A 25,506-nucleotide genomic window follows, 5' to 3' on the forward strand; every position below is an offset into this window, starting at 1 on the left:
ACTTAATATGAGCACCTTGCTTGTTCCTCTCTCTTCTAATTAATCCTGCCAATAACCTCTGTAAATGGCTTCATTATCTCTTACTAGGCCTGTTATGGTGGCCTCCTAACTCACTGCCCTGCCCTGTGCCTTGTCTGTCACATCTGTCCCATGCCCCTTTCTCAAATGGCTACTGATAAAATTCAGCATTAAAGCACACCATGATCCGATCTGCATGAATCTGTATACTCCCCCTGGCCCCTTCACCCGTCATGCCCCTAAAGCCCCAGCTAAGAGGGCTGACTCCCAGATCTCTTAAGTTCTCGGCTGTTTCTGTAGCCTTGCCTGGGGTTACCTCCCAGTTCCAAATTCGCCAACCTGCAAGAAGTCTTCCTGGGTTCCAGCTCTTATCCACTATCAGTTTCTCTTGTGAACTCCGCTAGGGCTTTGCCCTTCGTGGGGGCCACTCTCACTTTCAGCGTCATGTGGATCAGGTGTTTACTTATCTTATCTCCTCTGCTAGACTTTGAACATCTGAGGGCAGCAGCTCAGGCATGAGCACAGTGTTCTGCTATCTGGAAAATATGCAAATGCTTATTGAGTGACTAGCACCCCGGGGAGGGTGTGTGTGTGTGTGTGTGTGTGTGTGTGTGTTTAGGGAAGGCAAAGGATGTTTGGCAAAATAAATAAGAAGGAATAGCAACTCTAAGGTATTGTCCCTCAATTTGGGGTCTCTGCACCACCCACAAAAGAATATCTGGGGTGCTGGATAAACACACAGGTTATTCAGCCTGGCCAAAACCTATCAAAGCAGGCTTCTTGGGTATGAGGTCCTAGGACCTGCATTTTGAACATGTTTTCCAGGCCATTCTACACACTGGTGTCTAAAAACACTACCCTCAGAACTAGGATATGCATCAAGCGTGGTCTGAAGTATCTAGATGAGTCCCAGTGTCATGAAAGGACCAAGACAGCATGACAGCATCTCTGTCCTCAAGGGGCTAGAGTGTGCCTCCTCCTGGTACTACTTCCTTGCCTGCACAAGCAGGGTTGGGTGGCCCTCTTCTGTGCTTCCTCTGCCAACACCCTGTGGAATGTTTCTGGAAGTCGGAATGGCAGGGTAGTCTCTCAGTTTGCAAAAACATGAAAAGGGATGATCGGAAATTATACATATGAAATTGTATTATGTGCTCTAAGTTGCCATTAAAAAGCCAACCAAAAGCAAACACATACAAAAAAAAAGTGGTATGGACTTCAAATATTAGAAAGCCTAGTTCAAATTTTACCTAGGTCCCTTAGTAATTCTGTGCCCTTGGGCAAATTGGCTTCTTTAGGGCTTCTGTATCTGTGAAAAGGAGAAAATGATAGTTTCTCTTTCACAGGGCTATTGTGGGAATCCAATGAGATCATTCCTCGGTAGTGCTCAGTTCAAGGCCCTGGGCAGAATAAGGGCTCATTAAATGTTTCCTGGGGTAACTATTATCAGTATGATTAATATTCAAATCACCCCTTATTTTTGTGTGATTCAAATCCTCTTACCCATTTCTGTGCCCAGGCTCAGAGTCTAGGGCACAGAAGGAGCAGGCTATGCTCACATTATGTCCTATTGAGTGAAAGGCAGATTGGCGCCGTGTGGTCAGGAGGTAGACCTAGGCAGACTTCTCTAGCAACCACGTTGTGCCTAACCTGAGCAAGGGGACATCTCTCAGGCATCTGGACAAGCTTAGCTCATCACTGAGGGGTGTTCCTTCCAGCATCCTTCTGCCTTGATGAGAGAGCCCCTGACTGGCCCTCCTGACACTTGACCCTACTTGGGGACTGGAAGAAGGGATGCGTCCTGAAGTCTGTGTCATACAGGGACCCCTGCAAGGCCTCTGTTGTGGCAGTGGACAAAGAAAATACATCGTTATCACATGCTCAGCTGGAAAGGATTTTTGGTGGGCAAAGTCTGGGCTCATTAAAATGGACTTGGTGTATCCATAACTTGTATTACCCAGCAACAGTGGAGCCCTCCAGAAATCTGTGCAGGCAACTAATGACTTTAAAACTCCTAGTCACCCCCCTCAATACCCACTCTCACTGCCAAATGGTTGAGATTCCAGGCCAGCTGGGTATCTGCTTATTTACATAATTAATCTCGTATGAAGTCTTTATTTGTCCCTCCGAAGCCTTCTCTTTTCTAGGATAAATAACCCCCAATTCTTCCATCCATAAGCCCCAATTTTACAACCTTTTAATCATTTTTGTGGCTCCCTTTGGATTTTTTTTTTCTTGGCCCTCTTTAAGCCTTATCTAAATTTAACAGACATGCTACAAAGGCAATTAGGAGAGATGAATCCATCAGAACCTGGGACCATCTCTAATTTGGATCCAAGTTTTTCTCTCTTTCTCTGTAAGAGCGAAATGGAGGATCCTCATCACCTTTCCCGCTGACAAGTGGGCTTAGGATGGGCTGTCAGTTTTGCTTCTCGCAAGATGTCTTCCAAGGTCCTGAAAAGCCAGTTCTATAAAGGCAGGAACCAAAGGACACGCCTGAGTGCAGGAGGGAAGTCTTTCCCAGATGGGATTTTGCATGTGATTTCAGTGCATGGAGATGGCCGGAGCTTATTGATGGGGGGAGGGGGTGACCGGCAACCCTAAACCCCATGCTCCTGGGGGTGTCGAGGAGTGCCAATGGCTCTCTGACAGCATTTGCATTCTCCTGAGGCCAGGCGAACTTGCAGCTCTGTGTCCTAGGCTCTTATCTGACCTTCCTTGGAGGGCTGATTCCTTATCTGACTTCAGGTAGAGCCAAAGAACTGAGCCCAGCAGACTGCAGAGAAGCTGGCTCTTGAGTTTTCAACACCCAGTAGCAACACATGGCTTAGCTACTATGAAAGAGCCCATGAAAGACGTCAGATAAAACTCTGACATAGCAAAGGAAGAGAGGGCATTTCTGGAGTTTTTGGATTGGGGGTTTTCTAGATTTTCTAGTTAGGAATGTTCTGAGAGCAGGGACAGAAAAAGGAAGAAGGGCTGAGCGGAGACTGTAGCTTGTCATTCTGCAAAGACAAAACCCCACCATCGCCGCTTTCTGCTGCGTGTCATCATCCTCTCGAGGTCCTAATCTCTCCTGTACTGTACTTTTCCCCCTTCCACAATGTGGCCTGCTATTTCCCAGGGACTCACTTGACAGGGCACAAACAGTGGGGATGCATATTTGAGCAAGGATTAGCAAATATAGACATTCCTGTTTGGCTACCCTGTCAACAATGTCAAGGTGAAAACCCCACCAGTTCATCAGCCAATTTGGTGAGGGAGATTATTGTTCTGTGCAAAAATCAAATAAAATCCTTTGGGGCTTTTCTTAGGCAGCATTGCACGTAGCTCTGGTCTGCAGATCAATAAAGCAGAACCTACTCTTCATTACACGTTAATAATGTGCGAGCAGAAACCACAGCAGGGAGCGGGGACTCCTACACCTCCCAACAAAAAGACGGTCTGACTTTGTTGTACGCAGCACAGGATTGGTGCTGATGATGGCTAAGCAACTCGTCTGCGGCCACAATTGACTTTCAGCTTGCGGGTTTCAGAGTTAGAGTGCCTTCTGCATGTGACAAAGCTTCCCAGAACATCTTTAGAAAAGCCATATCCTGGCTTAAAGTGCTTCATAATGCTCATTAACGGGGCATTAACTGAGTGAGTTAAAAAAATTAATCGTGGAGAAAGTGTGGTCATGATACCTCAGGAATGAATGTAGGTAGTGTTCTAAGTTCCCAGTTCTGCCTGAAGCCAGACCTCTTGGTGACTTTGGATTCAGAAGTAGCACAAAGAGTTTGAGACTTTGCATTAGTTTCCTAGGGCTGCTAGAAGAAAGCATCACAAACTGGTGGCTTAAAATAAAATTTAATCGCTCACAGTTCTGGAGGCAAAAAGTCTGAAAGTGTTAGGCCATGTTCTCTCTGAAGGGAGAATCTGTTCTATGCCTTTCTCTTAGCTTAGTTGCAGGCAACCCTTGGTGTTCCTTGACTTATAGCCGTATCACTCCAATCTCTGCCTGCGTCATTGCATTGAGTTCTCTGGTGTCTTTGTGACTCTTTTCTTCTTATAAGGATGCCTGTCATACTGGATTAGCCCTTTTCCCTCCAGATGACCTCACTTTAACTGGGTCATCTGCAAAGACCTTGTTTCCAAAAGCTGTTACATTTACAGATACTCTGGGTTAGGACGTCAACCTATCTTTTTGTGTGACACAATTCAACCCTTAACAGACTTTGGAAGCAGATTTTGTTGGTTCAGCTCCAAGCCAAAGGGCTTGAGAGGAGGTAGAGCTGTCAAGAATTCAGGGAGCTGCCTCTATGGGTGTGTGAGTTTCCTGTGGCTGCTGTACCAAATGACCACAAATTTAGTGGCTTAAAACAACACACATTTATTCTCTTAAAATTCTGGAGGCCAAAATCAGTTTCGGTGAGCTAAAGGGAAGGTATTGGCAGGCTCTAGAGGATGTTCCTTGACTCTTCCAGGTCCTGGTGGCTCCTGGCATTCCTTACCTTGTGGCTACATCAATTCAATCTCTGCCTCAGTGGTCATGTGGCCTTCTCTTCTGTGTCAAATCTCCCTCTGCCTCCCTCTTATAAAGAAATTTGTGATTGAATAGCCATCAAGATAATCCAAGATCATTTCCTCCTCTGGAAATCGCTAATTTGATCACATCTGGCAAGGTCTTTGAGACACAGGGTAACATTTATGGGTTCCAGGGATTAGGAATTGATATCTTCAGGGGACATTATCCAGCCTCCTCTAGTAGCAGCTCACCAATTAGTGGGAGAGAAAGCCAAGTATCAATTAATCCCCCAAATGCATGTGTAATCACAAACCAAGATGAATTCCCTAAAGGAAAATAATAGGGTACTGCTCTGAATGTTATCCTGGAGACCTGACCCAGTCTGTGTGCTCAGGGAAGCTGTTTTAATCATATTCCCTCAGAGGCAGACTCTGCAACAAGGATTTGTGTGCAAGTTGTTTATTTGAGGGGCGATCTCAGGAAACACTGGTAGGGTGCTAGGGAAGCGAGACAGGGAAGAGAAGGCAGCCAGTAGAGGGAGAGGTGTGCTGTCAAGCAGCTGTTTATCCCTGTGGGCACCTGGATCTGAATCCCTTCAGGGACCTCTGGGAGACAGTGTGAAGCCTGTCTCACAGTTATCTCCACCGGGAATGGGGGAGCTGGGTATTTATGTACTAACTCCCCATCCGTCGCTGGTTGAGATCTGCTTCTGGGGAGTTGTAAGTGCCCTCAGTAAGCAGCCTCTCCCAGGGGCAGGTGCGTGCAGAGGGGATTCACCACTGGCAGCTCTGCTCTAGAATGTTTCCCTGAGCAGGAGACCTCTGAACTGCCACCTGCAGTATAAGCAGGAGGTAACCGTCAGTGGTCGGGGGGTGAGGAAGAAAGTGTTAAGGAAGGAAAAAGAAAGTGTCAAAGCCTTGAGGTGGGTGAAGCACAGTCTAGTATCAGGTATGAAAGGAGTTCAGGTAGCACAGCATCTCACCCAGACCTGAGAGTCGTCAGGTTTACCCTGATATGGCCGCATCTGGTGCACGTGGTGTATATCTGTTCAGGTCCGCTGGTGCCTCTCTGCCTTCACAGTTGTTACATTTTGAATATCCTTCATGCTGAGGTCAATGTCTCTTCTACTAGGTGGCTGGAAGCATTAAATCAGTTATTCCATGTGAAAGCTATTTGCAATTTGTAAAGGCCCATGGAAAGGTTGTTGCTGTTTTGCCACTGGGGCTGTTTCATGAAGAAATCTCATCAGGTGGAAGAGTCAAGCCCTGGCACCCATCCTCAGGGGTTTCCAGGAGTAGGGCACTCTTAAGTCACCACCATCAGCCTGTCATATAATTTTGGACTTAGTCTTTCTGGGGCAGAAGGTGTAGGGAGACCCTCTTACTGACAACTTAAAGCTTGGGAATTAAAAGTTCACATTTTCTTTGGAGTCAGGCAGTCCTGGGTTCAAGCCCCAGCTGCAGGCCCTACCTTATCTAGGAATAACACCAACTTCACAGGTTATATGAGAAGTGGACACAGTGTTGGACACAAAGCAGGGCTTGTACCTCCTCTGTTTCAAGCATTTGATTAAATAAAAGTCTTAATTTATGTTAGTCCTCAGTTAACTTTGTTGGCAGGTTCTTGGAAACTGACTTTAGGCAAAAGGATGTATAACAAAGCCAGTTATACCATAGGCTAATTGATATAAACAAGAGTTAAGTTCCTATGGCTTATTTTGAGTCAGAAATACATCATTAAACTCCTAAATAAATACTTAAAACACCTCTAATATTAAACATTGAAATAAATGTGAACTATACATACATTTAAGAAGATTAATAAAAACAAGTGAGAATTACTTACTCAACTCTTGCTGAATCCTAAGTGATGGTGGGTTAAATCAAGGAAAAATTTTTGCAAAATGCAAATTATAAGGAGCATCTCCTACCAACACACAATTCAAAAGCAGATAATAACAAAGATAGTGGGCTCGCTGAGTGCTTTCATACTGCATCATTTATTGTGATGCATTTGTATGATTATTGTATACAGTACTATAGGAATTTTTATTTTAAAATACTTTGTATTCATTGTCTCATTCATTTTCCAACCCTATTATTCCAGTTTGGGGTCTCCAGTGGCTAGAACCTCTCCTGGCAGTTCAGGGTGCAGGGCAGGAACCAAGCCCAGACAGGATGACATTCCATCACAGGGCTCACGCGCACCCATACCCACACTTACTGACGTTGGGGCATTTTAGACATGCCAGCTAATTCACCTCAAGGGCAAATCTTTGAAATGTGAAAGGAAACCAGGGTACCTGGAGAAAACCCATGCAGACTTGGGGAGAATGTGCAGACTTCTCAAAAACAGTGGTCCTGGCCAGGAATCTATTTTTTTTTTTTCCCTCAACATTATAATGAAGCAGTGTTGAACAAAATGACATTATTTAAGGACCTGTTGTGTTTATTGTTTGTGATGGCTGGGTCTTTGTGAACAGTTGTTTGAGTCAGTCACAGTGAGAGGCAAACACTCATTCAGGGTGACATCAGTACAAGTCACTAACTTACCTTGAACTGATTCTCAAATCCCATGCCTTAGCCCTACTTAGCTTTCCTGAATATGTTATCAGTAGAGCAACCTGGCATAACAGGACAGGCTAGGAGTCAGTTTATAACAGATGTCATAAGGCCAGGTTTACTTGGCCAAGTAAAGCTTTCTGCCCCTCTTAGTAGGTAAGAGCCACACCTCTCAGGGCTGAGGTGAGAATTTAGTGGGTTAAAGCAAGCAAAGCCATTATTGCAATGTTGTGTTGCCACATGGGCTCAATAAATATTAGCTAATATGATTCGGGGAATAGACACTCCATGAGGGCAAGGCCTGGCTCATTCACCACTGGGTCTCCTGTGCCCAAAACAAGGCTTGGCCAACAGTCGGTGCTCAATAAATATGAGTTGAACGCATGAATGAATGAATGAGGTTTCCTGGAGGTGACATCAAGAACTTGCATTTTTTTAGCTCTTCCATATTATTACTGGATGAAACCATGATTGAGAACTACTGACAAAAAACATTAATTTTATAGATAATGAAACTGCATCAGGGGTGCTAAGTGATTCACCCCAAGAGTGTTTAGTTAATATATTCAACAGTCATTCCTCTCTTTTATCATGTTTAACAAACATTCATTGAGCACCTACAATGTTGCTGGTGATATTTCAACCTCAGGTTCCACCAAAAACAATAAGACATTTCCCCAGCCCTTGATAAGCTCATGGTCTGGTAGGGGATTCTGCTATATAAACAAAGGGCTGTATTATAATACAATGTGCCAGGACGTGATATTTACACACACGATGTGCTGAAGGAATACAGATGAAGGAGCCTCGATTCTGCTTCAGGGCCAGTGGAGACCAGTTGGGAAGGTTAGGTTTAGGATGCCCGAGAGACAGGGAGGTTAAGAGGTTCTTGGGTAGCTAAGGGGAAGGATAGATGAGCGTAGGCATGGGGAGGTCATGGAATTAGTGAATCATCCAACGAGCCTAGAGTGGAAGGCTGCAGCTTCTGAGATTGCTCACACAGGCTGGGAGAAGCGCACTCCAGGTTGAAATAACAGCAACATCAAAGGCCAGAAGTCAGCAAAGAGATTGATGAGTTTGAAGAATTGAAGGATAAACTATGTGAATAAAGGGGAGAGTGGCAAGAAATGCGGGGTGACAGATAGACAGGGGCCAGGTTATTCTGGTCTTTGTAGGTCATGGTGAAGAGTTCAGACTTTATTCTGAATACACTGAAAGCTGTTAGGAATTATAAGCAGGAGACATCCAATGAGTTAAGTTTTAGGGTCAGTCTTGTTACTATGATGGAGCAGAGAAAGCAAATGTAGCCCAGCTGGGAAGTGCCAGTTAGGCTACACTAAGCTGATGGCAGTGGAGATGGGAGGAAATGCACACATTCCTCATGTGCTTTTATAAAATGAGTTGGGGTAGACTGCAAGCCTGAGTTTTGTGCCCCTACTATCCTCCACTGCCCCATCCTGAGGCAGAACACACTGCTACTGGGTCCACTGCGAGGCATGGACAGGATTCAAGGGAGACTTGTTGGTTTGGATTGTAATACCACAGAGTATCTATAGAATAACATTTTTTTTCCAATGTTATTTCAATTTAATTCAGTACACATTTTGAGATCTATTTTCATCAGAACTCTGATTTTAAGGGGTTAATGCCCAACTCAAAATAGAGTATATATAGTTCCCTTAACTGAAAAGGTACAGGGAGTCCAGTTTCAGGCAAAACTGAACAAACGGGCTTGAATATTGTCAGAGGGAAATTTCTCTCCATCTCTTGGCCATATTTTTTTCTATGGTGACTTTGCTCTCGGGCAGGCTTTTCCCATGAGGTACCAGCTGTTGGAAGACCCAGATTTGTAGCCTCATAATTTTGCAACCTGAGCAGAAAGAGAGCTGCTGTTCCTTAAAGGTCCTTTCAGAGGGCTGAAAATGATTGACTTAGTCTGGGTCCTATGAACATCTTTAATCCTGGTACTGTGCCAGGTGAACTTCTGGGATTGGCTAGGCCAGGGTCATATGGCCATCTCTGCAGGTGGGGTGGAGTCACCTTTAATTTCATGGACCAAATGTGGAGAGTGAAATGGTTGCCCAAAGGCAAACTGGGACACTGGTGCATGAAGCTCAGAGACAGTAGGTAGACTAGAAGGACAGATGTAGACTAGCAGCACCTGCCACCGTATGCAAGCTCTGCCCAGCTCTCCTGCAGGAAGGTCAGAAATGAATAATTCAGTTCCTGCCCTCCAGATGCTCACAGGGTATCAGGGATGCAGACGCATACATATAAGCCTCTTTAATATGAGTCTGCCTGTGATAAGTGCCCTGATTTGATAGTGTCCCTGGCACCAGAAGGCCTTGACTGCTTATTCAATTGGTACCTGGGGCTTGGCACATGTTTTCTCACATTTCCAATTTAAAAGTCCACAAATTGCTTCTGGATCCTTAACTGGAAATTAAATCTGGATGTTTTTCTTGTCCCTTGGTCATGGGGTTGAGATGTATAAAGTTGACTCCCAGCGATATCTCTAGGTCAGTTTGACCCAACATCCGGGAATCACAACTAAAGCCACCAGCACAGATTTAAAAGCAGAACATGAGGACATGGGGAACAGTCCAGGGCAGAAAGGATTCCACATGAGAAGTTACCCATAGAGAGTAGTCATGCGTCTTAAGTTCCAGCCAGAGAATGACTGCACTAAATCTCCTTAGGTGTGCGTACGTAGGGTCCACTCTGCACCTCCCCACCACTGTCTGTCACTCACCCTTAGGACTACATTTCTTTGCTTCTTATGGGCATTTGCTTTTCCATTCAACACATACTTATTGAACTTTGTGATGGGGACTGGCTAGTTATTCACCAAATTATTTCTTTTCTCCTGGGCATACACCTACATTTTCCAACCTCCTTTAGTTTCTGCATGGCTGGATTATGGCCAGTGGAGCGTGGGATGTTGTAAGATGAGCCTTACTTCTGCAAAACCTCCTGTAGGGTCCTGCACATATGCTTGGTCAATTCCTCTGTCTTCTACCTGCAGGTAGCAGATCCAGTAGGGGACAGTGGAGCCACAGGATGGAAGGAGGAGACTGGGTCCTTAAATGACAATCTTAGACTCCACCCCACCCAAATAAAAAAATCCACATCAGATTGTGACAGCAGAGGAAGATAAAGTTTCACAGTATTCAGTTGTTGGAATTTTGGAGTTCATTTGGTTTTGCTCTAGGCTATAGAATTTAGCTTATCCTAACTAAACAAAGATCTAAAAAATATAAGAAATTGTACTGTATGCTAGGTACTGAGTGTTGAGCAAAGTATCACAGGTATAACTCTTGCCTTGATGGAGTTTTGAGTCTTACCTGTAATTTTATCTATTTCCGTGCCCTCTCACCTTCTCGTAGGCATTAACAGATGATGCTGGGAGCAGCATGTTGAAATAACTCTGGTGAATGTCCGGCGGAGTAATTTCTGGGCTGGGTTTTAGAAATGAACCTCTTCATTGGTATACTCTTCAGCTTTGCTTGGAGTGGGGCTTAGCTGTGAGTCACAGCCTGATCTTTTAGGCTTTTCAAAGCCTGAGAGATTCTCCAATTGTGCAGGTTAAAGAAATTTCTTATTATATACAAATGCTTTTTCTTCTTTCTCATTTTTGCTCTCAAAATCAGTCCTAACTAGCTAGAATATTATCCATCCAATCATCTATCCAACCATCTATCCATCTATTAATCTATTCATCCATCTATGCATTCATCCATCTATTTACTCTTTAGACCTAGTTTTATTAATAATAGTTGCCTTTAGTCAAATGCTCATTTGCCAGGTGCTGTGCTAAGATATTGATGTGATAGTCCTTTTTAATCTACATGACAATCCTACAGGGTAGGTGCCACCATTATCACTTAATAAATGAGGAAAGTGAGGCCCTGAGACATTACTTATCTAAAGCTATAGAGCATATATATCTTTGGCAGAGCCTAGATTCTTAGTCACCGTGCTGTCCCTTATCCCACATTTGTCAGGATGCTCTCAAATGTTGTGCCTGATGAAGGGCTCACCCAGAGTAGCTGACTTGAAGGTGTTCACATTGTGTGTGTGTGTGTGCATGTACACATGTATGTGTGAAGATGGGTAGTTTGGAAGAGACTGTCATGTGAATAGGTAATCCAACTGGAAAGGTGCTGTGAAAATAGCTAAGAGAACCATGGAGCCCTGTGAGAGACTGGAAAGCACCCCGAAGCTCCAAAGTGCGGAGTAACATTGTTGGCCAAGCCCGCAAACAGGGAAGCCAGCGAGAAGCAGGGATTCAAAGTGTACCTTCTGGAGTCAGACTGTTTGATCTTATACCCTCAACCTCCCAGATGGATGTCTTTGGATAGAGCAGTCAATCGTTCTTTGACTCAGTTTCCCCACCTATAAAATCAGGATACTATAGTTCAGACTTAAAGGGTGGTTTTAAGGATTAAATAAGATGGCAGTGTAAGGATTAACTGAGATAGCACACTGGCACATACTAAGTTCTAGGTAAACATTAGTTTCTTTTATGATGATGATGATGATGATGATGGTGATGTTGATGATGATGATGATTTGGGATTAGAGGCAAAAGAATAAATGTTCTTTTCCTTTCCTTCTTCACAATGCCCATGCGTTTCCTCTTCCATGCCCATTATTGACACTCAGGTTCTCAATTGTCCCAGCTCTGCTATCAATCAGCTTTGCGGCCCTGGGCATAGCACACAACCTGTCCTGGCCAATTTTTATGTCTTTAGGGAGTGAGAATAGTATGCTCTGGAGCCAGAACTGCCTCGTCCACAAGCCAGCTCTGCCACTTATCTGCTGTGTGGCCTTGGGGAAGTAATTCAACTCCTCAGAGCCCCAGTTTTTCTTCTGAAAAATGGGGATGAAATTAGTAACCACCCCATTGAGGTATTTTAATGAATGGTGAAGTGATCCACATAAAGCTATTAGCCTCATTCCTGTCACATTGTAACCTCTCAATGAATGCTAGATATCCTCATTATGAAATTAAGAGGACCATTCAGCTTTACTTGGTGGGTTTTCTATTATGTGTTTTACCTTTGTTTTTACTTTGGAAAATCATATTCAGTGCCCCTGGCAATGCATACCTGATTTGTACACTGATTTTGACACCATCTCCATTCCTTTTGGCTCTCTGAAAGAAGTTCCGCTTTAGTGAATATAATAGCAGGACTTACTCATTACCAGGTTATTTTAGGCAAGAGTGATTTTTAACTCATTACCCAGATAATTATTGTGGTTCTCTAGTTACCTTTCTGTGCACAGACTTAATAAGGTCTGAGGTTCTGTGGCAGAGTTTTTCTTGGCTGGGATGGGAGAACTATTGAAGCTCTCAGGTGAAGGTGTGAAACCTTTGATGCACAGGGGGTGGCCATGCCAGCCAAGCGGTCCATGACTGCAAGGGGGGCTCAGCTGCTTTGGGAACTGATGCAAGATTTCATTAATCATGGGACATTTCCAGCATGCTTGAAGATGTTGATCTTACTTATGGGAAAGATGTTAAAAAATAAATGTGTTCATGTTACCTGCAAATGGAGAACTAGGACCTAGCTAATTCTCCTTTGGGTCCTCCAGCACCTAGGGGTCAGATGTACTGTTTGGCTCTATCCTGTAGTGATTTAGAGCAGGAGTTGGCAAACTTTTTCTGTAAAGTACTTTCTATAAAGTAAATATACTAGCCTTTGCAGGCCATAGAGTCTCTGACCTGGCTACACAATCCTGCCTATTGGAGTGAAAGCAGAGAAAGGCAATATATAAGTGAATGAATGTGGCTGTGTTCCAATAAAATTTTCTTTTTGATGTTTTTCTTTTTTTTTTTTATTCTTATTTCAGCATATTGTGGGGGTACAAAAGTTTAGGTTATGTATATTGACCTTGCCCCCCCCCCGCCCCCCAAAACCATTCTTGACCCCATGAGCTGTATAAGAACAGGTGGTGGATGGGATCTTGCTGGTTGGCCATATTTTTCTGACCCCTGGATTAGAGTCTGCATCTGTTCAAGTACCACTTGTTCCGTTATTTGGTTTGTGACCTTGGGCACTTTTCTTAACTGGTCTATGCCTCAGTCTCCTCATCTGCAAAATACAAATAATAGTAGATATCCTCATTATGAAATTTTATTGGAACACAGCCACATCCATTCATTTATATATTGCCTTTCGCTGGTTTTACTCCATATAGCACATTTGTAGGGAGGTAGAGAAAGTTAGTAAGAGTTAGCAGAGGTGAAGTGCTTAAAAAAAAGTGCCTGGTGCATAGCACTTCCTTGAGAAATATTAGCTTTTATCATTTTCATTGAATTATCACCTCATCGAATTCTCTAAACCACACTATGAGGAGGATAGTATTATTATCCCCATTTCCCAGATGAAGAAACTGAGGGATGGAGATGCTAAGTTGTTTGTCCAAGGCCAGTGTTAGACCAAGAATGACTTACACAAAACAGTAGGACCTGTCTTTGATGACTAACAAAGCAGAAATCCAGATTGCTATAAAACTGCTTTTGTTCTCTTTCTAATGATGCTCCAAGGATGTCCCTTCCATCAGAAATTGCCTATGGCTGTCAGAAGCTGGCAGTTGGCAAGGGGATGGGAGTAGTGGAGAGAGGTCACAGGACAAGCAAGTGGTCAAAAGGAGGGAGTGGCAAATCAAAGGACTGACACAGAGCAGTGGTTACTGCGCTTTTGCATTTTCTTCCCATTGTTCTCCCTTGTAGGACGGGCACTGTGGAGTTTGCATCTGCGACACCCCTGTTGGGTTTGCAAATTGCTGGAGGTTACAGTTGCAAGATGTGCGTTTATCCTCTCCCATCACATTTTTCTTTCTTCCCTAATGCACCAAATTAGAAGATTGGCTGATTTTCATTTACCCTAGAAAGTAAAATTTCAGCTTAAATCACATATGTCTGTGATGCACTTAGCAGCCGCGACAGCTTCTAACCGGCAGCCATTCCTTCTCATTCCCTCAGTTCCCAAGAGAATAATCAGATCTATTGTGATTTAGAGATGCATTAGCTACACTTAGAGTTTAGGATCAACTTTGACTTCTAGGAAATTTATCCAAGATTTAAATGGTAAGAATCCACTACATTTAGAACATGATATGCTTTTTCCATCCTTGCTCATATCATTGTTGAAAGAATAGAAGCTCAGAGACAGTGGCCAGGCATGGTGGCTCATGCCTTATAGGCAGCTTACCAGCACTTTGGGAAGCTGAGGTGGGAGCATCACTTGAGGCCAGGAGTTTGAGACCATCCTGGGTACCAGAGCCAGACCCCATCTCTACAAAAAATGAATTTTAAAAAATTAGCTGAGCGTGGTGGCATGCACTTGTAATCCTACTCAGGAGGCTAAGGGGAGAGGATCACTTGAGCCCAGAAGTTTGAAGCTGCAGTGAGCTATTAATATGATCACACCACTGCACCCCAGCCTGGGTGACAGAGCAAGACCCTGTTTTGAAAAAAAATTTTTTTAAAGTAAAAAAAAAAAAGATCCAAGAAAGTATCAGAGTAGATTCTGCAGGTACTTAAATTGCTGGGACCAAAACAACAACAACAAAAATCACACGTGACTGGTAGCTGACTAGTTCTGATGTTCCTATGTGGTCACTTTCCAAAGTTCTTCCGCTTAGAAGACAGACAGGCCTAACCTACAGGAATCTGCTCACCATGGGCTATCTTCATAACCCATCCCAGACCCGCCCCACACATCTTTGCCTTCCAAGTCTGCAGCATTTGGACAGATCTGTCCATTCTGCATCATAAAACTCCTTATGCATGTTTTGGACACAGCGCCCTCTCTCTGCAGGTTCAAATTCCCCTGAATGAGAGAAAAGTTAGACTCTCATATCCCTCATATCCCAGCTCCACTACCTATTAATCAAGTCTTTGGGCAAGTTGCTTCATTGCTTACTGTCTCTGTTTCCTCTGTAAAAGGAGGGATAATATTAATACCTTATCTCATAGGGTTGTTGTGAGAATTAGTAGTTGTAAAATACATGGAATGGCACTTGACACATTGAAAGAACTAAAAAAAAAATTTAAAAACATTAGATGATAGGGTCTGGGAGAGAGATCACACTACTTCCTAGCTGTAATCCTTTAATGGCGTCCCATTTCTTACGAGATAAATCCTAATCTCCTCAGCCTGGTTTGCAACACCTTGCTTAGTTCACCCACCTGGACTTTATTCCATTTATTTGTCTTTGGCCTTCAGCCACACGGCACAGGCACACCTCGGAGATGTCATGGATGCGGTTTCAGACCATGGCAATAAAGCAAATATCGCAATAAACCGAGTCACACAATTTTGTTGGTTTCCCAGTGCACATAAAAGTCACATTTACACTATATTACAGTCTATCAGGTATGGAATAGCATTATGTCTAAAAAATGTACATACCTTAATTAAAAATGCTTTAGTGCTAAAAAATGCTTAAATGTGACTTCTTCAAAAAAGACTTCCTGATCCCCCAAGACCAAATGAGTTCATCCATTATGGACATTTTTCCTATGACACTTGCCTTAATTATAGTTAAATGATGAATTATGTGATGGCTTATCATCTCCTTTTACCAAAAGAATGCAAGTGTCCCCAGGCAGAGATGGTCCATTTTCTTCATCACTGTGTCTTTGGAGCCTAACACAGTTTCTTGGAAATATTAGGCACTCAATATATTTGTAGCTGAACTGAATTGTGATTTTAAAAAATGAGGTCTGTATTTAAGAGTTTCATCATCAGCTCCATTCAGCCCAAGTTAAGTGTAAATTCAGCGAGTTAGTTAAGTAATAAATGGCTATCACTTTACTATAACACATTTGAAATTCAGTTTTGAGGCCCCAGTAGTTGCTGAAATCAATGCCCACTTTCTCCAGGTATAGTAATTATTTCTCATATTGTTATTGACTGTCTCTTTAAAGACCAGCCAGGACAAATCTATTTCTTATGCTGTTGTAAATAACTTGAAGAAGGAAAATGAATGGACTGGAATGAGGGTTGTTTAAAAGAGATTTATCCCTCCTCATTCTTGCTCAAGAAATGAGTGGCCAGTTGCTACCAACCCATCCCAAAAGCCAGGTGCTGAAAGCCGGGAGCAGTTACCTGTCTAATTCCTGTACTAGTGACCACAATCATCTAACTGCTGATTTCCAAAGGCTTATTACAATTCTGACAAACAGCACCTATTTTCAGATGTGCTGGAGATCTGTTTGCTAGCTCTGGATTTCTGGTTTCATCAAGAGCTGGTGTCTGAGCATGAGCTGGGGGTGTGGGTCACCATAGCAGAGAAAGAGTCTAGTTGGGAGATGAGAGGGAGATCACATCTGGAATCTAAATTTAAGTGCAGGGCCCCAGAAAGAGGAATGTAGTTGAAGCTCTCTCAAGTAAGACATCTCCATTTCTCTTTCTGCTTTCCCTGCCTAAAGCAGATGTCAGTGGTGACCAGGTTTATTCCACGGGCATTTTCTGCAATGTGTGGCAATTGTATCTATCAGTTGTGACAAGGTCTTCAAGTACGAGGCAGGGAAGTTTACATCTCAACTGGGTGCCCTCAACAACATTTGCTTCTTGACAATGTGTCCTCGCCTTGGCTGGGTTTACATACCCAGACAAGGTGAGGACACACAGAAAATCATTTCACTGGTCCTCCCCAATGCATTATTGATTATGTGGATGCCAGCATGCAAAGTTATCAGCCCATCAGCAGACACAGAGTGAGTACTCAATCAATGGCCATTATAATTGTTCTATTTTTCTTATTAGAATGTATTTTTGCCATGTAAAAAAAAGTGATCTCTTGCATGCATATGTGAGTTTTTTGTTAAAGGCACATGATGCTTATTTTCTCCAGGGCAGAACATTAACCAAGGGAAAGAGTTAATGATTTGCCTCTCATTGTATGATTTCTAGGGGACTTTTCTGAGCTGAGTGTTTGCTATCATAATGACCCTGTAAGACAGCAGTCCCCAACCTTTTTGGCACCAGGGACTGGTTTCATGGAAGACAATTTTTCCACATATTAGGTGAGGGGATGGATGGTTTGGAGATGATTCAAGCATATTACATTTATTGTGCAGTCAAATCTCTCTGCTAATGATAATCTGTATTTGCAGCCACTCCCCAAGTACTAGCATCACTGCCTCAGCTCCATCTTAGTTCGTCAGGCATTAGATTCTCATAAGGAGTGCGCAACCTAGATCCCTTGCACGTGCAGTTTACAGTAGGGTTCGTGATACTGCTGATCTGACTGGAGGGAGAGCTTATGCAGTGATGTGAGTGATGGGGAATGGCTGTAAATACAGACGAAGCTTCACTTGCTCACCCTAACGTTCAGTGTTATATCTCCATCTTACAGATGAGAAAACTGAAGCTTAGTGAGGTTATGTATAAGCACAATGTCACACAGCTGATATGTAACTGAGCTGGGATTTAAAACTCAAGGGGTCTCATTAAAGGGCTTGTTCTTTTAAGCACCTAACTCTACCAGGATATAAAAGGTAAAAGGAACCTCTTAGGATGTTAAGAGAACAGAAACAAATACACAACATACACACACAACAAAAACTGGAGAAAATACTCAATTATCTGAAAATTTATTCAATCAACAGATAATTATGTAGCACCTATCAGGTACCAGTCACTGTTCTAGGAACACAAAGCAGACAAAATCTCTGCCTTGCTGGAGCTTACCTCTTAGCAGGGAAAGATGGAAGGTGAGTAAAGCAATAAGTAAAGTGCAGTGTGCCAGATAGTGATGAGAACATGGAGAAAATAAGGTGAGAAAGAGAGATAACCAGTGTGGGAGTTGGCTGAGGTTTCAGTAGGGTGGTCAGGGAAGGAAGCTGAGACCTGAAGGAGGTGGAGGAGCCAAGGCATGACCACCTACTACCTAGGGCAAGGGCTAGCAAACACAGCCAACAGGCTGAATTTGGGCTGCTGCTTGTTTTCATAAATAAAGTTTCAGTGGAACTCAGCAGGCCCATTTGTGCATTATCTGTGTCTGTTTTCACGTTCAAATGGCAGAGTTGAGCAGTTGCAGGAGAGATTTTGTGGCTGAAAAACCTGAAATATATACTACCTGGCCCTTTGTAGAAAAAAATGTGCATACCCTCATCTAGAAGAGTTTTCTAGGCAGAGGGAACAGAGGGCATGTATGAGAGTCTCATGATGGAAGTGTGCACGATGTGCTTTGGGAGCAGGTGTGCCTGGAGCAGAATGGGCAAGAGGGTGCATGCAGGCAGGACCTGGGGGGCCTTCGGGGCCACTGTAAGGCCTCTGAAGATGGAGGAGAGAGGGTTCTAGGGAGAGTTTTGAGGAGGGTTAACAGATGACTCTGGCTCTTTGCAGGCTGGGGAAGCAACTCTGAAATGGAGTTTAGGCAGCAGAGCTCACAACCCCCAGAGAGCAGGGGCAGAGGGAGGGGTCCAGCTGTGACACAGCCCGAGGGCAGCATTCACCGCTCACTAGGAGCTTCACAACTATCCCTGTTTGGCCTGAGATGGCCAGGACTTTACACCCCAGTGGTGGTCAGTCATTGAATGTAGGTCCTTCACTGACAGTAACGTTGATGAAGGGCTGACCACTACCTAGGGCTTCCCGCGGACCACACTCCCGGCAGCTGGGGCCATGAGTCCTTTCCTGAAGTTGGATCTTGATGTTCCATCTCAGTGTCCACCACGTAGAGGATAAAGGGAGCAAACGCTAAGGCAAGACTAATGGAGGAGGCTACTCCAGTAATATGAGAGATGGAGGTGGCTTGAACCAGGAGGTGGTGAGCAGTAGGCAAATTCTGAATATCTTTTGAAAGTAGAGCTTTCACATTAATGTATTCTTCATGACCTAAGATCACCACAGAGAAAAAAGTAAATGGAAACAAACCAAAGAGAAAGGTTCCAAAAATTGTCTAAGTTATAAAAGTCTTCCAATCCAATGATTACTGTCCATGGATTTGGTTAGGGTAATCTAGGCTCGTTTTTTTTTTTTTTTTTTTTTTTTTTTTGTTGTTGTTGTTGTTGTTGTTTTACCAGGATATGGAGAAAAAAACATCATTTAATCACAAACACTTCAATCACAAATACTTCAATGACAGGGATAGAACCTGTCACATAACACAGGGCATATAAGTCCTTGGCTGGGTCTGACCCCTGGCAGTGACTGTACTATTCATAGACTGGCCAGCGAGAATGTTCTGTTGCTAAACTGGGCATGGAACAATGCAGTTATTTATGCATCTCCATGGCATAGAGTATTGCCTTGGATTTGAGATTCTGCTACAGCTACATGAGTGGGCAAATCAAGAAATTGTATTCCATAATTTATTTCCAATCTGACAAAGAGTATTGTGTGTAATAGGCGAAGTAAGCTTGTAAATTTTAGCACATTTATTGCAGTGTGATGTGGTTTGACATGGTGTCTATGAGCCATGTGGGGTGAAATGGAAAGTTTAAATGGATTCCAATTTCATTATCCCACTGTGATCTGAGGAAAGCTGAGACCAAAATGTTGCCACCCAGTAAAGCACTTTATCAAATTCCCTCCTGGATTGAACAGCACTGTTCTGCCAAAGAAAGCTATTTGCTGGGTAGACTATTTAGCAAGTTGCATTTTTAACTTGGGTGCCCAGCCTGGCGATGGAGTCTAACAGGCTTTGCTTACAATGTGCATGGCTTGGCTATTTACATGAGATTGACAGTATGAGAAAAACCAGATTCTATACTTGCTAGGCTGATTTAGAGGTTTCTCTGCTCATTTGAATTCAGCTGAGCTAGTCAGTCTAGCCCTGGGAAAACCTGCGGGAGTAAAAGGAGAACCAATAGGAGTGATTCATGAAAAACCTGAAGTGCATAGCAAATTAATTCCCCTGAGTCTCCAAACCAGTCAGTAAGCCACACTGTAGTTTTCCTTTCTATTTCTCTCCCTTGCTTAGGGACTGGTAAAAATCTTGAAACCACTTGTTGATTTGTTTTTCTCTCTTTAAACTGCTTTGATGGAGAAACGCCTAGGGTATAATGGGGACCCACCCAGAAGAAGTGGGTGCCTAACTCAATCCTGGAGATTAAGGAAGGCTTTCTGGAAGAAGCAGTACTCAGGTTTAAACCCAAAAGACAAAAGGGAGTTAACTGAGTAAAGACTGGGAAGAACTTTTGAAAAGTCCAGATTGTGCTATTCATGGATTTCATAAAAGTTTACAGAGAGTCTGTCACCTGTCAGACACTATACTAGCTTCCATGGGTACAGTGGTGAATAAGTCACATTTCTTGCTCCAGAGAGCGAATGGTATAAATAAACAGAATATTTCAATACCCAGACAAAAGTGACATGGTGTGGAAATCCAGGTTATTCCAGTATCTGGTACAGAGTAGGAACCCACTAAATATTTGTTGAATTAAATTTCATTTTGTTGTAGTATTTTTCTCTCTCCACTAGCTCATTATCTTATGTTCAAGTCTTTCTTTCATAGTTAATCCTGTACCAATACTATAATTTTTCTCATATGTTTACCAATAAATTTTTATAAAAATCAGGCTACACAGTCACTATCTCCACCTCCTAATGATGCACTCACACTCACACCCCTTCATTCCTTTGGGCAATTTCATTTAGTACCTTCCTCCAGCACTTTAAGAGAAAGGACCTCCATGTTGCCCGGTCAAATGCCCTCTCTCAGTTTTCTTCCTTCTCAACGCCTTTATTGTGTTGTAGTTGGTTGGTTCCTCTTCCCTTGGCTTCTCAGATACAGGATAATTTTGGTTCTTCCTACTCTCTGAATATTTCTTCTCCACCTCTCTTGGTGCCTTTTTCTCTTCCAAATACCCAAGTGATCTGAAAAAAATTCTCTGACTTTCTATACCTTCTCTATCAGCATTGGTTTCAAGTATGCTGTCATAGTTTAGGAGATAATGCCTAAATCTCTCAGTCCTTGAAATCTCTAGAATAATTCCATTTGTGTGCTGGGAACCTGGAAGTCCCCAAAGCATGCAAACTTATCATGTCAGGAACCAAACTCCTTTTGACTTACTAATTTCATTTAATTAACTAATTGTCCTTTACTTGGTCATCCAGGCTGGGAAACAAGGGTCAAGATGGATCGCTCTGCCATTCTTCCCTACTTTGCTGCTCTCACACTGACTCAGTGGCCATGTCCTGTCAACTCAGTATTTCTCTCCTTTACCTTTCCACACCATTTCCACTTCACACCATCATTGTGTGATACCACAGGGTCTGTGTCACCTCCCACTGAAAAAAAAAATGTAACCCTCAAAATATGTTCCTTATTGTGGAAGGGAGGGGTGACATAATGACTCTTTCAAAGTGATCTTAATGTTAGCCATTCAAAGATATTAACAGAGTCGTGAGAACGCCCCATCAGTCTTGTACTTCATACTTAAACAACCATATTCCAAGGTAGGGAAGGTCCATGGGGTGGTGGAAATTTGAGGGCAGCTTTTCAATTCTGGTCTTTTTGATCCCTGAGTTTTGACCCCAGACACAGAGATTTGGCTCCACAGAGCCTGCTGTAGGTTCTACAGAGAGTATCTTCCACACATTTTCTTCTCCTTCTCCTCTTCCTCTTCCTCCATGACTACTAGGTTATTTTATTACATTGCTTTTAAAAAAAAACAGATTCATTGAGGTATAATTGATGCATAAAAAACTGCACATATTTAATGTATGCTACTGGAAGAGTTTGGACATATGTATACACTCATGAAACCATCACCACCACAATCAAGGCAATACCTCTGATATCCATCACCTCCAAAAGTTTCCTCATGCCCCTTTGGTTTTGTTTATTTGTTTTTTGTGGTAAGAACACCTAACATGAACTCTATACTCTTAACAAAATCTTTAAGTGCACAATACAGCATTGTTAAGTGTAGGCACCTCGTTGTACAGCAGATCTGTAGAACTTACTCATCTTGCATAATTATCTACTTGTCACACATTCACTAGGTTTTGTGTGAGTCCATCCTCTGGGATGGGCTAAGGGTTAGTCTGCTCTGTGAGAGTCTATGATGGGTGTCTCATGGTGAAAAGTGAAATAGCAATGAAAAGAAATCAGTTATATTCACTGTAAAAATAAATATAACTGTGTCTCTGATACCTGATTCTAAAACAGAGTCTGACATCTCACCTGGCTTTATGTCAATAGAGGCCCTTAGTTTTTGTGGATGTCAAACTCTAAGAAAATGAAGGTATAGGAAACCCATCCCAAACAAAAATAATTCCCTAATTGGAGTCCTCACCTCATATCTCTCTTATTCTAACCCATTCACTTTTCAAAAGAATGTTTTTAGCATATCATCTTCCTGCCCTAAAATTTCTAGTGGCTCACAAGCTAGTTTCCAAATTCCTTGGCTGGGTATTTAACCTGCACCACCCCATCTTTTCTTGATGTATTTTTCCACTTTTCTCCATGTTGAAACTAGTCAACACTACCTACTGTAAGAGGAATACACTGTTCAGGTTCCTGACCCCATGCCAATATCTACCATTTCCTTTTCCTAGAATGGTTTCTCTCTCTCCTTATTTAAATCTTACCCATTTTTGGGAAAATGTGATCTCTTTCTGTAGGAATCATCTCTCCATGACCTGAAATTTCCCATGACATTGGTGGCCTTCCATCTCACACTTATCATCTATTTCTTTGACTAACATAATTCGTGAGCATGTCTTACCTTATTGTTTTGTTACTTCTACAGATCTTGGTAGCCATGTGGCTGTCTTACTAGTTTTTGTGTTCCTTGTGCCTCGTACATCATAGATCTTCCAAAGCCTTTTGGTGAATAAATTTATTGCAGAAACAAATTTAACATTCAAAGAAGCAGTTAGCAAAATATATTTATTATTCCTCCTTTTTGAAACAAATATTTGCCATTCCCCATTCCTAGGAACTATGTACTGGCTGCTATTTAGATCTAGTCATCCATCATTCATTCTTCAGTGTCGTCCTAATTGCATAACATTTTATTCTTTTCAATAAAGTTGTTTTGTTACTAGCCTAACCAGATGTGATTTAACTATTATACTTTTTGGTAATTTTATAAATCAGAGGAAATGTCCTTTTCAGCGATTATACTTTCCTGTGGTTGATTTAGACAAGCTGACCCTCTACTTCTAGATAAGTCATGCACTACCAAAATGGTGCTAGATGTCCCAGCACCAAAGGGCCAGATGCCACATGTGAGCGGGGGAGAAGTCCCCTATCAAGAATTGCCATTCATACTCAAATTTAGAACATTTTTAATCACTGGATCTTGCTCTGCCTTAGACTTTTTTAAGTTTTCATCATGAAACATACATTGTTTCCATAAATTTAAAGAGCGAGAGGAGACCAAGTAACAGTTTACAAAGGTAAGAAATCATTTAAGCCTTCTTATACTCCCTGTTTAAGCAATGACAAAGATACTGTTAATTTATTTTTTAAAAAAGGTGTTAAAAGAGGAAGTGCTTCTTCAAGTTAATGGAAGGCACAGTAATCTGCCTTTAATTATTTAAAATAATTTAAATCTTGGTTCAACCATATTTTAAACAACACCTTGTCTCAACAAAAGAAAAGGGAAATATGGTGACATTCAGACTTTTGTCAGCCTCTTCAAAAAATTAAAAAGTTAAAAAAAAAGATTGGTTTTGAATTGTGAGCTAAATATATGCCACCATAATATTTACCTGAATAGTGTATATTCACAATGGCTTATTGTTTAATCTCTTTTAACTTTCAAAGAACCTTTCTTTTCTCTGAAAAGATACTTGAACCTTTGGTGTTGGCTCCATATGAAAATATGTCAAACACATAGATTCTTCATCTCCAGATATTCAAAACTAATTATCCCTTAATTTGCATGTGAAAGCAAATTACCACCTAATAGACCATTTCCCTGGCAAACCTTTCTTTATCTTAATGAGCAGAATGAGGAAGTCTATTACAACCTGATTAAAAACCTCTATGCTACTCGGCAGCTTACACATAACACCAACCAGGTGGAGGCAACAAAGATGTAAATATTCTTATTTACAAACTGGAGCTGAGCTCATGTCTGTCTATTTAGCATTTTATTATGATGCATGTCAGCCTCACAGAATCAATAGTTGATTGATTTCTTATGTAAAACATGTGAGTACTTTAATTCTGGCTGGAAATTCATCAGCAACTTCTATTTGATGAGATGACATTCGACACTTGGAAGGACTGGGCTACATTTAATCATTAGGAACTTCAAATTGTATTATCCCAATTTGCAGATAATGCACAAGGTATTAGCCCAACTGTATTTCTTATAGAAGTGTCTCTAGAAAGAGATGGGTTATATCTAGAAAGGGAGTGGAATATGCCAGTATCAGTTAGCCTTTGACATAATAATGCTATATGACAAGCTGTGCTTAAACTCAGTGGCTTACACATCTGTCCATCAACCGAGGGGTTGACTGATCTAGGCTGAGCTCAGCTGGGCGTGGCTCCAGATTGTGAGTTTCATTCAGTTCTACTCCATGTATGTCTCATTCTTCTGGGGATGGCAGTCTCCCTGGGGCACATTCTTTTCCTGGTGGAGACTGAAAGTTTTCTGACTGGCATATGGAAACACATTATGCTTCTTGAAGTCTAGACAGGAACTGATGCACAGTTACTTCCACCTACTGGCCAAAGCAAGTCATCTGATCATGCCCAACATCAATGGGGGGACATTCTACTTGGAAGGACTGCAAAGTCACATAGAAAAGGGCTGGATATGGGGAGTGGTAAAAAATTGGGAAAAATAATGCATCCTATCACATCTACTTTTAGGGCTTTTTAAAAAAGAAATGATTCTTCAAAAGGAATTACCTCTTTCTCATGGCAACCTTTTAAAACAAAAATAACATTACTCTACATTGAATAACCCAAGCTAAAAGTATCTTGCAGTTATTCTTGACTTGTTGTGCTTGTTCTTTCTCTCTGCCTCTCCCCAAATGACTCCAGATCTTCCTTTTCTTCCACTTTTACAATTCAAAACTTTTCATGTCCATTCTCTGCTCAAAAACATGTCAATGAATCCCTACTTTCCATTGGTAGCACTCAAACCCTTGGCTGGCTTCATAATATCCTTCACAATATGCTCTTTGTCTCTTCCATCAGTCCACAGGAATTTAATTCTGTCTTTCCACATGCTATTTCCTCTGCCAGGACACTCGGTTTTCCCTCTCCCACCTGCCTGGTGAATTCATATTCATTCGGAGCTCGGCTCAAACTTTACAACTTCTGCATATTCTTCACTGATCCTTGGAGAGTTTTCTGCTTCCTTATCTGTAGTTTCCTAGCATTTTATACATACATACGTCCATATAGCACTTGTAATAATAGATTCAAACTAGTCATTCACTTGTCTACTTTGCTACTAGAATGTGAAATCCTTGAAGATGGTCCATG

The 25,506-nt window shown here is 42.2% G+C and overlaps 1 protein-coding gene across 3 annotated transcripts in view; it reads left to right on the plus strand.

Moving 5' to 3' along the window:
• The window catches only part of CDH13 (cadherin 13), a 986,514-nt gene that overhangs the window by 75,513 nt on the left and 885,495 nt on the right, over positions 1-25,506 (plus strand). The window contains exons 4-5 of one of the 3 annotated variants that reach the window (XM_069497958.1): positions 15,686-15,730; positions 16,178-16,181. The exons of the other annotated variants lie outside the window; for them this stretch is intronic. Of the exons in view, the coding sequence (XP_069354059.1) occupies positions 15,686-15,730; positions 16,178-16,181 (49 nt within the window). The remainder of the gene's footprint in view (positions 1-15,685; positions 15,731-16,177; positions 16,182-25,506) is intronic. 3 annotated transcript variants of the gene reach the window in all.

This window comes from Eulemur rufifrons, chromosome 23 (assembly GCF_041146395.1).
Source record: "Eulemur rufifrons isolate Redbay chromosome 23, OSU_ERuf_1, whole genome shotgun sequence".
Lineage (NCBI taxonomy): Eukaryota > Metazoa > Chordata > Mammalia > Primates > Lemuridae > Eulemur > Eulemur rufifrons.